The 14,910-nt window shown below is 43.8% G+C and overlaps 1 protein-coding gene across 2 annotated transcripts in view; it reads right to left on the bottom strand.

Annotated features, from left to right (window-relative positions):
- The window catches only part of LOC308119886 (connector enhancer of kinase suppressor of ras 3-like), a 50,934-nt gene that overhangs the window by 22,823 nt on the left and 13,201 nt on the right, over nucleotides 1-14,910 (bottom strand). For both annotated transcript variants that reach the window (XM_080480157.1, XM_080480158.1), the window contains exons 2-7: nucleotides 12,819-12,982; nucleotides 7,495-7,697; nucleotides 6,435-6,522; nucleotides 2,529-2,570; nucleotides 1,060-1,179; nucleotides 819-878 (exon numbers count right to left, since the gene is read on the bottom strand). In XM_080480157.1, coding sequence (XP_080336283.1) covers nucleotides 819-878; nucleotides 1,060-1,179; nucleotides 2,529-2,570; nucleotides 6,435-6,522; nucleotides 7,495-7,697; nucleotides 12,819-12,982 — 677 coding nt within the window. The remainder of the gene's footprint in view (nucleotides 1-818; nucleotides 879-1,059; nucleotides 1,180-2,528; nucleotides 2,571-6,434; nucleotides 6,523-7,494; nucleotides 7,698-12,818; nucleotides 12,983-14,910) is intronic.

The raw sequence follows: 14,910 nt of genomic DNA, 5'->3' as shown, positions 1-14,910 counted from the left end.
ACCTGTTGTGAGAAACCAGGTTCTACCCAAGCAGCCAACACACACACACACCACTACAGAAGATGTGGTGTTTTATAACCTCTGTATACTTCCTTCCTTCTGATTTGTACAATTTGTTTTTGAGAGATAGTTTTTGTTTTTATCCACCCTGCACTGCCTGTTAAACATAATCTCATTATCTGGACTCTATCACAGTGGATAGAATAAACTAAAGCGTTTTCTTTGAAAAGCCCGCTCAGAGTGTCTAAATCAAAACAGAAAGACGGGTTTTGACTTTTCAATTGGACATTCTCCACAAAGACTTACAAAAGGTGTTTTTCCTGTCTGGGTTTAACCGTTTGCCTCGAGAATCATGATCAAATCAAACGCGAATAAAGAAATACAGAAGATTCAAAGAGTGTGAGAAAATGCCTCTTTCTGTGTCAAAATATCAGATCAATTGTTTTGTCGTGTCACACGTATTTCAACTGGGATTGATTAGTCATCACTGGTGATGATTCACTCTGATTCACAATTAGGGGCCGGAGGCGTGAGGAACTGACCAGAGGATTAGTCACGGACTGGTTTAATCTCAACGTGGAAGAAAAAAGGTAGGACTTGTTTTTTGCGGAGGCTGTTTACTGGTGAGTGGAGTGTCGAAAAGAAAACAATTCCCCGAACACAAGAGGAGCTCTCCACTCCTTCAGCTATTGCAAGTCTGGAGGAAGAGTGTGAGGCTAAGATGAGGAGGAAGAGAGTAAAACGTTTTGAAGTTGATATCAGAGGTACGTTGAGGAGAGTGTTTTACAGAGGCAATTCCAGTTTGTGGCTGTAATTACATGTTCTGTGGTTCCAGTGATTACATGTAGTCCATCGTAGGTAGACTTGATGTACATTCCCTGCGGGTACAAAGAGAAAACGCCAGACTTCAGCTACGGGTTGAGTTAAAAATTACAGCAAGACGTGAGGGAAACATTTTGACGACATATTGCAAGGATTCTTGCCCAGAAAATCCAAATTAGAGACATCAAGTATAAGATTGAAGGGGAAAAAAAAGAAAAAAGAAAAGGGAATCCTCACCAGACCCTCGCCTGGATTGATGTTGGTCAGCTGGACCTCTTCCAAACAGGCCGACTGGCTCATCAGGGGGTCAGACGTGGTCCGAACAGTCTGATCACAGATGCTATTCAAAGTCTTTGACTGGGGAAGAAAAACAAAACGCATCTGTCAGTAAAATCAAAAGCACATGACTTCCATCAGGCTCCTGTCACAAGTGGTGAGCTAAATCCTCTAATGGCGTATTATACCAATAACAGCCTGCAGGGCCATTGTGTCGTTTCAAGTTCGAACTAGTCGTGTTACGCGACTATTCTTGCAGTCCACGAGGAACACCTTATCCCTCATCAGGTAGTTGTTTTACTCTGTGTCTGCATACCACCATCTGTATATGTTTACTGGGAGGCTAAATGGCCTTAAAGGGGACCATTAGTGTGCAGGTACAACACTAAAATAAGTCCTGTGCAAACAGTGCTCCTTTTGTTCCGCGCTCGTTTCAAGGACAAAAACTGTAAAGTGTCACCATTAGGGGGGTGTCTCTGCTGGAGCGCATGCTTTTAGTTTTTAACGATAGCCCTGATTTACTGACAGTTTGGAGGTTCGCATGTGGAAAAAAGGAGTGCAAACTAAAGCGGATCTGCTCACTGGGTGTACTGAGGTAGCATTAGATAGATGGACGTCATAAACCAATAATCTAGCTTCACACTATCCACGTTGCACATAAATGTACACAGACTCTACATCGAAATGCAAATTACCCAAAAACCAATAAATTGTTGGTGTCATACATAATCTATAGCACATTTGAACCCGATATCAATTAAAATACCTGCAAATTACTAGATTACTTCGCTTATTTAAGGTAAAAAGTCAAATGCCTGCAAATTGATTAAAATGCGACAATACATTGAGTGATTTCTATTAAATTAGTTTCTATAATTCTCATAAACCCTGATTTAAATGTCCTATGTGTTGTCAGTCGCACAATAATCCTTTAGCCTATCTAAACACACAGAAACTGAAAATGCAATTGCTTTTGCATGAGCAGACAGTTTACTGCTGTTTCAACGGAATCTTAGCGTGTGTGAGTGTGAATACGTTTGAGACAAATAAGGTGCAAACATGCAGAATGAAATGAAAAGCAGGTGAGAACAGGAAAAACACGAGGCAGGTGCACAGAAATGGAAAATTCCTCCGAAGCAAAGGAAGTGCCGAAAGCCATATCAATGTGGACTACGCATGGAGTGTGGAGAGTAACCGCCACAGGAAACGCTGATTGATGGCTGGGGCGTACGAGATCCGCCTCCTCCACTGGTGATCCTAAAGACACTTCTCCACTACTCACCCAGCAGATTGACCTTTCGGTAGCCGTCACACAAACCTCAATGTAAATACACGTAAAAGCCTGTCCCCCCCCCCCCCCCCGTGCTTTATATCTGCTTTAAGTTCACGACACAAGTGAAACAAAGAGATAAGATATTTGGGATACTTACAACTTCCAGGATCTTCTCCTCCATCTCGTAAACACTGCAGTCCTGTATGCAGAGAAGACAGTGAAGACAGATTAGGACCGTGAACAGTAAACATCCAGTAGCGGGACGTAGTGGTTTTTCAGGAAGATAAAGAGAAAAGTATAGGGATTCTTTTTTTTAAAACCATGTATTCATGATTCTACATATAGAACCGAGAAAAATGGAGAACAGCCACAAATAAACAGCTTTTAGTTCCAAGTGAGGTCTAAGCTTAAATTATATGGATGCTATGATTGCATAATGTCTCTTGTGGTTACTTTTACTACACTAAAGCCATATATATATATATATACATATTCTGTAAACAATTACATGTATTGCTGCTTGTGGGTCCACTGGTTGATTAGGTCAGGGAGCAGCAGATAAAAAATCTGCAAAGTCAGCTGAGAAAGTGTTCATGGTCCCCTCCGAACGTTCCAACGCTGCCCTCCTGCAGCTAAACTTGACACAGCTGAGGCAACAGCCTCCCCTGACAACTGTGTTGTTGCTGGTGAAAGAGCCCACCATGGTTAGAGAGGGGTGGGGGGGTTCACAGTAAATGTGAATGAAGGGGGTGAAATGCCCGTTTGTGGAATTGGTTTTGTCGGCTGCACCCTAAGGGAAGTCATCCATCAAAACACAGGTGAAATACTTCTGTCAAAAAACAGAAAGCCGGAAAAAAAAAACGAAAAAAAAAAACCGACTTAAACAAGTCTCTTGTTTCTCCAGAACCACGGGCCTTTGTTGAGGCATAATAAAGGGGAAAGCGGGTGCTGTGTGGCCCCTTACAGTATTAGTGACGTGCACAGGCATGAGCCATGTACAAAGCCGGCTCTGTTGCTCTTTGTAAATCCATTGTGCAGACAGCGAATGGTGGGGTCGACCAAGTTTTTCCATATTTTCAAAGCTTGCACATTCCACCCAGCTGAAGCGGAGCTTGTGTTTTCAATGCACTTGGCTCGGCGTCCTGTTGGTTTGTTTGCACCGGGAGGATTTGCATTGGCTGTCTGTGGCCCTGAGCGATGGCTTCACATCAAAGCAGGATGCAGGTCCCTAAATATTCTTTTCAATCTGTGTGCTTGACTACCTGTTAGAAGGACTGGGCTGTTCTTAGTGAAGTATGAAGCACATGTCTTGGCCAATGGTTCTCTCACTGAGGGGGTAAAGTGAGAAATCCAACGTAAACATAAAGTAGGAAAAATGTTCCATCATAAAAGTTTTTTTTTTTTTTTTTTGACAGATTCACCTCAAAATTCATGTTTCCTTGCAACATATTTTGTTTTGCCAGCCAAGTATATATGGTGGTTTCAGGACGAATTTGGCCATGCTTGTGTAAACAAGCGAGCGAATATTTCTTTTTAAAGACTGTTTGGATGACTCCGCCACTGACTGTGCCAACAGGGACAAACTGAAAATACATACTGTATATTTCAACATTTAGACGTGGCGAAACAAAATCGTTATCATTATGAGCCGCATGTCTCCCATCTGACTTGAACACTTTCATCTCACAGTATCAAATCATGTACAAACCATATCGGAGGTAATCTCTCTGTGATATTCAAAGTAATCCCATATCTTTTGTCAAAAACTCAAGTGAATGTGGTAGACAAGGGGTGGGATCAGAGCTAAGCACTGTGAGAGGCCGAGGGACCATTCCCCGAGTGTACTGATCCCTCACATTATGGACTTGATCCCACAACCAGTGTGGATCAGATGACTCTCTGTGTGCAGCTCGCTGGGCCTTTGATCAGCCACCGGAGCGGATTTGCATGGTCGGGCAATGAAGTGGCTTGAGAGAGAGGAGTGCTGGCACAGTGCGGGAACCCCGACGACACGCCGGTTGAAAAGTAAAGAAAAGGGGGGGGGGGGGGGGCAAGGTGTGTAATATTTCACTGCCGACTGCGTGACATCCTGATGTTCGCTTGGTATCAACATATGGTCGGTGCGATGGAATGGATGTCGGGTTTGAGGAGAAAAGCAGATTCCATTGTGGCGGCTCAAAGTGGGGAGAAATAAGCCTCATGTGTTGTTCAACAGTTCAGGAACGGGAACAAAAGACACGGAGGGGGGGATCAATCAAAATCATGATCTCTTAAAAAGAATGAACCCCCACACAGACGGGTTCAGCCGCGATGGGCCTGCATTCAGTTTTACGGCCGTGTGTCGACACACAGGCTCAATTCAGGCAGAGCGCATAAATCGTGTGATCTAAAAAGACTTAATTCTTGGCTGAAGTTCATGAGCGGCCTGTGCAAACCGCACGCCGTCCTCCACCGTCGTAAAACTAATCAGTGCGGCGGTCCCCCGGCGCAACCTGGCTTTAGTAAGCTGTGCTTTGCATGCCGGCCGACACGTTACTGGGAAACAAAGCAAAAAAAAAGAGGCCTACATTTTTTAAGGCATAAAAGTGGTATTAAGTTTTACACACAATATCGTTATGGGTTTGTGACAAAGTAAGACACTCAAGCCTCCTTCATCTTTTGGTTGACCACCAAGTGACCGGGTGCATCTCTGCTTCAGCTGTGAAAGAAAGCTAATCGCTCTCACTCTTTCAGCACCCGGCGGGAGTTTATCCTGCACCACAACCTTGTTCCCCCCCCCCCTCACATGGCTGTGTGGGAAAACATACACCCCTCCGCCTCTTGTAGATGACCATGACCGAGTCACCCACAGTAAATCACCAGAGGCGCTGAAATCCCAGACCCCGTGCAGGAAATGGGCACTCTGGGAAAGGAATTCATTTTGATGCAATAACCGACTAAAAATGACACCTGCAGTCTCGGTAGTCACTTTCACTGGCAGTGGAGAGCGAGTTCGTTTTTTTTTACTGGACACGATGACCGTCGTCAACACTTAGGGAGGGAGAGGTTGTTCATGCGAGTTAACGGGACTGAAACTGGACCAAAAGGCGACTCACCAGCTGTCATGTCAAGAAAAAGAAATAAGCAAACACCATCGTTGGCTGAACGAAAGTAACAGAAGCAGCCTGGTAAGCTGCTTCATGATGCAACGCTGGAGAAACACTCTTGTGCTTTTGGGTATTTTTTTAAAAGCCGCTAAATGTACTTAAGTAGAGTTTACGCCATGTACCAATCTAATCTGGTAGTTTGGAAATTTTTGAGTTGCTGCTTGTAAACAATTTCAACGAAGATTTAAAGTTTTTCATTTAACTGTTGAGCCAATAACTTCTTTCTTTTGAAGGAAGTTTATTGTTAGGAATGTGATCTCAACCTGGATATTTTATAAAAATTTAATTGAGTTACCCGCTATTGTCAATGTTAAGAAACGATTACTTAACCGTTTGGTTTTTTTTGAGAAGAGACTTTATAATGTATGTGGAACCGTTGGCCCTCTACCTGGCACAAACATGGTCCACCTCCTCAGTCCTGAATCAAAAACGACACGCCGGAGCTGCTTTTCAGACAGTTTGGTCTCCCACCACGAACATTTTGGAGACACAAAAACAGGAACCACATGGCTGAGGGAGGACAGCAGCAGCCTGGGGATTGTTGGCAGCCACCTTTAAAAAGAACACTAGTGGATTTTTTCCCCCTCTATAAAACCGGTAAACACAAAAGCGACGTTTACCATTAAAACGTCCCCGCACCAAGGGGGTACGCTCATTAGCCAGTGTTTGTGTGTGTGTGTGGGGGGGGGGGGGGTCTCAGAAAAACTCCTGTGTTTGCAGTAATGTGCTCAGACTGCTGGCTTCAGGCATGCATCATGGCTGCCAGACCACATTTCCCAGAACGCTCCTCTTCTACACTTGTCCGTGCCCACGGGTTGTGCTCAGTGGAAAAAGCTTTGTGTGTGTGTGTGTGTGTGTGTGTGTGTGTGTGTGTGTGTGTGTGTGTGCGCTACTGTGGAGCTAACTGGCGTGCAGACCTGTTGAACTGTGGTGGTGAGCTCCAGGCACAGCTGAATGATCTTGTTCTTGGTGGCTGTGAAGTCACTGATCCCTGTAAGAGGCGTCCTGCGAGGAGACAAAGAGAGAAAGGGAGAAGATTGGAAAAGGAGTGACGGACCGCAGAGATCTGAATTTGCTCAGATTACCGCGTTTGGCCGAGTGGACGCACACAGATTTGCTTGGAACCAAAGAATGTTGCTCTTCCGATGCCATTCTATTGCATTTTTCTTACCTCTCTGTATGTGACACAAACACTGACGAGTTCCAGCACATGATAGATTTAATTGTGGGTATGAAACCCTTTATCACTAATTTGATATAAACTGTAATAAAGTGATGATACCATTTTGAGTTTTTCATTAATTTTCAACATTAATTTTCAAACTTTGATGTTTAATATTTTTATATTGAATTTTCTGCTAAGTCTTCATAAATAATCTGCAAATGTTGCACCCACTAGACTTGTGGTTTTCTATCAAAGTTCATGTTTTAGTTTAATTTGCATCATAGAATAAATTAAGTGATTTTCTCATCATGAAAAGTTTAAAAAAATAATTCTGGCAAAGTATACCCCTGAACCCTTGAATTTTCCTGCAGCCAACTTTATTCCTGATATTTTCAACTCTTATACGTTTAAATTTTTATATTCATTAACACAACATGAATTTATTTTCTCCTTTCTGTAAAACTAATGCATTAGTGTATGTAAAAATGTTAACATACAGAGAGACTGGAGGGGAAATTTATTTAATGAAGCATGTTTCGATGATGGAAAACTAAAATAAGGCAACATGATCCATTATCATTAACATTTTAGGAGTTTCAATTGATGATGTCACTTTGATTTTACAAATCAGTTTACTTTAGACAAGTAGTGCTCATAAAATTTCCCACCGTCCCAGACATAAAAAAGTCATACATCAAGTCTGGTCAAGTTGTTATGAATGTTTCACTAGTTACACTGTTGTGTACTAATTGGGTTTAAACTGTTAAACCTGTTCAACTGGCGACATCATGTTGTGATGTGACGACATTTACCTGTCGAGCCAGGCCAGGAGACTCTTGGCGGCGCCGATCAGCTCCACCACAGACGTGAGGAAGTCATTGGGCGGCTTGCGTGAGGCGCTTCCGTCGTACGCCGGGCTTTTCCTGCGGTCGGCCGTGGCCATGTGGAGACTGTTGGTGGCAGCTCTCATCCTCACAACCAGATTCTTCAAGTTGTCCGTCTCCACGCCATAGTTCTGAAACAGTCCATAAATACAAAACAGATAAGAATGGAGCAAGAAAAAACTAAACCATTCCCACACATTTGACTATTAAGGATCGTCTAGACCTGGAAGGTATGTGGTTGAGCTTTTCCCTCAGGAAAAACTTGTTGTTTCCTGTCCAAGTGAGCTGCTCTCATCATTTACCTGACAGATATAATTTAGGTGCACTTTTCTTTTTTTTCTGAGGACATCATGGGTTTGAAATTCCCCCCATCCAGACTCCAGGTCGCTTCTTGTGCGTGCAAATAGGACGCGCACGTGCCACCACCTGAGTCCTATCAAGTGGAGCAAAGTCTGCATTCCTGACTCCAAGTTGTTTCCTGCTTTTGCATTCCTCTTATCTATTTAGGTTATCCACATAAGTAGTCATGCAGAGTGTTCGCAAGGGTCACCGAGTACATTACTGCAACAGGGCGCGCGCATTATCCTGGAGGATAGGGAGAAACTAACTCGTTTTGAAATCTGCAGTGTCGTCACTTAAAAAATAAGGCTGCATTAATGCCATAGGTGAGCTGAAGAAAGGCAGCCTGCCGTCTGGAATCGTGAGTGTCAGCTTACAGGGGTTGTTGCATCTTTGCCAGCAATGCTGCTCGACGCACGACGTGCCAGTAGCTAAATATGCTTTACAAAGCGTAAAAGAGCACGTGTCTGGTAAGCAAAGAGGAGATCTGCAAGTGGTTAGTGTCTCCTGTTATTCCACTGCTGTTCTTCCAACATGTGCTCGAATCTAAAAAAAATATTTCAGTCATAAAGAAACAGTGGAATAATCACACAGTAGCTACAGGCAGCTCCACTTGGAAGTGCTAAAACATCGTTCTAAACAGTTAGAATGGAAAGAAATCCCATATCCAGAGTAAAATAATCGCACTTGATCCAGATCAAACATCTCCTCTGGCTTTGTCATTAGCAGGCTGATCACACTCTGACTGGCCCACACATGTCCAGCGAGCTTTTGTCCCACTTGGCCAGTGGAGCAAGAAACCATGGTGGAGCAAAATCTGCTGTTTCAATCACGTATATTTTCTCTGTGTTCATTCGGGCCCTTTTTTTTTTTTTTTTTTTCCCCCAGAGGCATGGAGTTAATCTGGACTCAAGACAGCAGATTTCTTTTGTCTGTAAGATGGAGCTGGGACTCTTTGATGTTCTGGTACTGTACACTGGTGCAAGTGCCCTCGGGAGGAATGGAGAACGGCCAATATAACAAAGCACTTCCTCTTCTCGCCTGGGACATTATGGATCTAACGTCTCTATAAAAGTTACAAATGTCTTTAGCCCGGACGGGGAGTGTGCCGTCGAAGTGTTACGTGATACGATCCCTTTGAGGAAGAATAACAAAAATTGGCATTCGCAGCAGCGATGCAGCCCATTATGAGATCAGATAATCGGTGATACACTGTAAACTCAATGGTTATTGGCTTCAGCTAATGCTTGCGGGTATCAGAAGGTGGTGGTCTCTGCCTGGGTCGCTGCAGCACAAATAAAGAAGAGTTGGATTTCAGCAGCAAGTCTGCAGAAGCCATCAAGGAGAGGAGTCAAGTAAAATTAATTGAAATGTTGTTTTCTTTTTCTGTCCCATGACAGCAGCTTGGCCTTGGTAGCGTTCAGATGGAAGAAAAGCAGGAGCATGGATGTCTCCTTCAGGCTTGTGTGGGCTGAACGTTTGGCCACCAGTCAACTTGATGTAGGTCTGCAAGCTGCTAATAGGTCTTTGCTGCATGATAAGGCGAAACCGTAATGGCTGGTGCGCATGCAGAAACACTTGAAAATCAAGAGCAAAGCTTAGGATTGGCAACAATGACTGTGGCTGCAAAGACAGGAAGTCTCTGGCTGCACAGTAAATAAAAGGGCAGATAAAGGCGGGTGGAGAGAGCGTGTGTGTGTGTGTGTGTCGTGGGGGGGGGGGGGGGGGGGGGGGGTGGCCACCGCTTCCGTCAGTAGCAATGACCCTGCTTCAGTAAAAGCTAATTGAATCGGGGGCCCAGTTTCCTCCCAAGGGACTTGCGGCAGGCTGAGGCCTCTTTCTTAATGACGAAATCCCAAACGGAGAACAAACGTTTAGCTGCAGCGCAGCAATAAGAGGGGGAAGGTCCAGAATTCTTGGAGAAGAGACGCGTGGTTACAGTACAGCGTGTCAACAGGTTGTAATTCACGGCGGAGGGAACTTAAAATTTCATCACTTCAATGATAACGGTTCTCGAGAGAGCAAAAGCCTGGGCCCCATTACCCGCGACAGTAAAATAAAGAGGGATACGGTTGATGGATGCAGCATATGGTGCAAAGTCCATGTTGAGTAAATCTATCAAAACCAAGAAAGCAACATGCACGTGCCAAGTGTTTCCATGTGTCCATTTCATTGCCTGCGCTCACAGAATGAGGCAGATTGATGGACGGTTTCGTTTGTTTTTAAAATTATGAGGCAGAAAGTCAAACGCATGGGAATGAACGCAACATGTATGCCTTGGCTTTAGTTAGACCTGCACGTTATTAGGGTCCTGAGCACTGAAAGTGCCAATTGAAATCATAGGGATTATTACCACATAATATTGAATAAAGCTCAATTAGAAAGTTTTTAAGCAAAATAATATAGCAATAAAAAAAGACTAATCTAATACAGAATGATTATAAAAATTCAAGACGTGTTTTCATCTTAAAAAATAAGAAGCCAGTCACTCTGTTTTACCCTCATTAGAATTGCGTTTTTAGTCATTTATAAAGAAATCTTTTTTTTCCAGAAAAGGACCCGGGATCGATGGATGATAAGTAAAAGGTGTGCTCGGCTCTGGATTTTAAATATACAGTAGATTATTTTTGGATTTAAAATATCTGAAATCAAAATTTCATTTAGTCGATGTCCCTGTTATTATTTCAGCTAACCAGCCAGCTCGAGCCTGTTCAGTCTGCGCTCAGCCCAGTTTTAGTAAATTACAAATACATTCAAAGAGGTATAGTTAAATTTGACATACTTGATGTACGTCAAATTGAAACAGACATTTAAGGACAAAGGAGGAGCGGTCTAACAAATATCAGATTATTATGAAGCGCGACCAGGGCTGTTTGATGCTCGTGCCATCTACCTGCACACAGACAGGTTAGGCTTCATTAATCAGATGTAATCTTTGTAAATTCTTGACAATTACTGACAAAATGTCTGTTTAGCTGCTCGCTCTCAGAAGGTTCATCACAGCAGCACATCATTGAAACTTGACTTTAGACTTGACTGACCTTACTCCTGACGTAATCCAGTTATTAGTAATTCATAATGCAAGTCTGAACCTGCACGTTCCTTACAGCGACACGAGGAAAAATAGCAGATCTAAACCGATGTGACTGCGAGCACTTCAGCATTAGAGTGGAATCAGATCTGAGCCTTTAACTTCTCTTTGTGGCGGGGTTATCGTCACCCCAAACGATTAATGTAAAGCATTTTTTAAGGGAGTACAAAGAAGACAGAAATGCTGACACTGATCAAAAACGTAAGGACCATAATCTGAGGCTTTTATGGCACAGGAAGTGATAAAACTTCCAAATCAATCCCATGTGCTGGAAAAACCTGGTTCTCCTTCAGTTGGAGCATGGACGGTTTTATTCACTCTCCTCCTGCCGGCAATTTCAAGGGAGACACATTTTTGTTGGAGGTTGGTCTGGAATCTGTGACGATGGACAGCGGGTGAACTCTCTCCCAAAGTGACTAATAGGATCCAAACTCTTGAAACAAAGAGGGAGGCGGGTGTGGCAGGAACAACGAGCCCAACTGTACGCTATTTCTAGATCTACATTTGGGACCAGAAAACAAACAGAGCTGTATGTATCTGATGTGTGCAAAGAGACATAACTGCTTATCTGTAAATCAAACAGCCACTCCTCTCTTCGTGATAACTACTGATACCTAAACTGCCGAAAAGAGCCCAAGGCCCCTCTGGACCAATCGTTCCATATCCTCTGAGTGACGCTCTTCAGCGCCCCCGGGGCCGCTTCGTGGGCTGCGGTGCCTCCGCTCCCCGCTGAGCTGTGTGGGAAATGATGAGCCCTTCTGCATCGCCGACTCCTTTAGCTGCCGAACCAGAAACTGCTCTTGGGATCTCCAGCTGCCTCGGAACCTCCAAATTCCAACTCGTTGTAGGACAGGAGTAATCTAAAACCATTCCTCGTTCGATCTGTATTTCGGAGGTTAACTGGGAGCAGCATTGACGATCCGGAGTTTCGTATTCGGGAAGGCTCATGATGGCATCAACACTGTTCATCAGGGCTGCACAACATTAGTTTGTGTGATAATGAAGTTATTTGTGATAAAACTAAATATTTAATGATGTTGATGTCTTTATGGTTTGGGTATTTGTACTTTTTCCCTTGTATCTAATTTACACCAGCTGAGACTGCTTGGGTTTTCCCCCCAATCCCATCAGCAGCTTTTCTGAAGGAGAGAGGTTTGACTTTGTAGTTCTCTTGGTCATTTTTCTCAGATTCTTGTACTTTTGACATTTTTGGTGATATGAATATTCATAACGCGAACCATAACAATTTTGTGAAGACGGTTTTCAAGAATTTCAATGACTTTTACATACAATCCTGCTACAGGTTTGCCTGTGAGGATTAAGTCCCGGTTTTCGTGTGAATGAAATACAGCAACATCGTTGTTCACGTCACACGAACTGGAATGCTACAATTACTAGTGTGAAGAAGTCAAAGCTGGGGGATGGTCAGCACCAGATCCACCCAACTACAGAATTTTGTTTTTGACCTTACTACTTTCATATATTTGTAAGTATCCATCCATTCATCCATCTTCTAATCTTTACACAGGAGACAATGTCACACACACTCAAAATCACACCTACGGGTAACTTGGAGACCAGTGACCTCAAATGTTGCACAATTATTTGTGTTTTGTACATAAAAGAAAATGACAATGGCAGGTACAACATATAAGCCGAATTGGTGGTGACTCGGGTGGTCATCATTCAGCACGTTTGAACACCGTCTTTAATCAAGAATGGGTTCTTCCCCTTGAAGCGCCAAACCCTTGTTTTGTTTGTTTTTTTGCGTGATTTTTTCGAAAAAGTCAGGAGCTTGGAGGATCTACTTGGATCTACTGACCAGAGCACAGAGCAGGTCGACGGCCTCCAGCACCAGCTCCTGGTGTCCGATCCTGGCCACGCCGAGCTCCTCCAGGTCTTGATGTGTGATCTTCAGCAGCTGCTCCCCGCTGATTTTCTCCCGCTCGAAGTTGCCGACGTACTGCTGCAAGCTGTCATCCAAACCTGGACACGCACATGGGAAAGAGAAAGCAGGATTGAAGGAATCTTAAAATAGCTTCTTTACCCCCGGTGCTGAGCAAAAACAGTGCCGCTCGGTATTGTGAGGTTTATTAGCATGTGTGTGTGCAAAGTGCAGATAAGGAACAGGTGGGACGGCTATCTCGGCAAGATAAACACAGTATAAACAGAGAAACGGTTAAGACCTGCGAGTCTGTTGGGATAGCTAAACAATGGATTGCTATACTTGTGCATTTGTGTGTGTGTGCACATGGATAGCGTATGTGGGTGTGGGTGTTTGCAATAAATGTGCCAGTGTTAGAGGCGGCGCCCCCCCACCCGGCTGCTATTTGGAGCTCCAAAAACAAATGAGTGGGACCGTTACACCAACAACTGCTGCGGTCAGTGACCGCACCAGGAAGCGAGTCGCACAATACATTGGAAACCATTGAGCACCGAAACTTCTGACAGGACTGACTTATATTCTGTGTTTCGCCGCACTCTTCCTATGCATGTCGCGTTTCTCCCGGTGGATAACGGTGTAATGTCGAGAAAACAAAAGGGGAAAAAATGAGCCCGTGTGTGTGTGTGTGTGTGTGTGTGTGTTTGTCTAGCTCAGGGTGTGGAGGCAAACACCAAGTCTCTCCCCATCAAAGAACGTACAGAGAGGGGGCAGCTGCAGATACATGGCCCTGTGCCCTGTATGGCTAACAGACCTGTCAGCTGCAAGACACCCCAACTCTTTCAGACCAAACCCCACACACACACACACACACACACACACAACCCCTCAGTATATCCACTTTCAGCATGACGTTAAAACTGCTAAAAGTCAGACTTTACAGCCACATGTAACCTCAGCGCATGCTCCTTTATAAAATCTAGAGCATCATGGGTGCTTTGGATGGTTAGTTCAGTTGTTTTTAATATGGTAGACTATACTGACCAAACAAGATGACATTGGATGCTTCAGACATTGTGAACTAAAACTGACCTAAAAAAAAACATATCTTCTCCCAGTGAGCCAGGTGTTTTTCTTGCAAAATCTCAAAACAGGTTTGTGTGATTCACGTTCAAATCTTCTCTCCTTTTGTCTTTGTGCCACTCACAACAAGTGAGGTGTGGGCGGGATGAGTTGTAAAACATACTTTCATTCGCCAGTCACAGTTTAACCACATATGAATCACAATCCGGTGACTCAGGAACGTGCACCTGCAACAGGTAAATATGCCAATTGCATGTCAACTGCTGAAGATCGTTTTTTTTTTACAGTACACAGCACACATTCTTCATTACTGTACTTGAGCAGAGCTTGAAAGTATCGTAAAAAAATTCACAAGTTTTTGGGAGTATTTTAAAGCGCAAATTTTTACATTTGTGCTTTGAGTTTTCAACAGCCTTAAGTACATGCCTTTATATGAGCTTTTAAAAACCCATAATGGCATCAAAGTTCATCCATTACAGTATTTCCAATCCTTGAGAGTATGTAGTGTATGCGTGAGCGCGAGTTATCTCCAGCTTATCGAAGGCGAAAGCCATCAGGACGTGTTAACCATTAGCCTTCACATGAGTCAAGTCCAGTTAGGCTCCTGACATTTTTCTCATTCTTTGGTATGCTAATTGTTCGGCAAGTCTTCAGAGAATTTTAGGCTTAACCCCCGGCTGGCCGGGATTCAGCCGGGGAATTCACTTCAGATTGTAAGAAGGGGGCTGAGAGCTGGCCTGAGCCCACAAGCACATGAACACAAGCCAAATACAAACACTGGGCAAGTCACTTAATGCGATTAGATGAAAACAAAGATTTAGGATTTGGAGAAGAGGGGGGGGGGGGGCAAAGTTTCTCCTTCCTGCTGGGTTAAAAGGCATTTCCTGTGGAATTGTGCCACCATCCTCACCACCAGTGAGTGAACGTTGTGGTGTAAGCTACAATAAGA

Source organism: Lipophrys pholis (assembly GCF_963383615.2).
Source record: "Lipophrys pholis genome assembly, chromosome: 14".
Taxonomy (NCBI): Eukaryota; Metazoa; Chordata; class Actinopteri; order Blenniiformes; family Blenniidae; genus Lipophrys; species Lipophrys pholis.
This window is presented reverse-complemented; position numbering and strand designations above follow the sequence as displayed.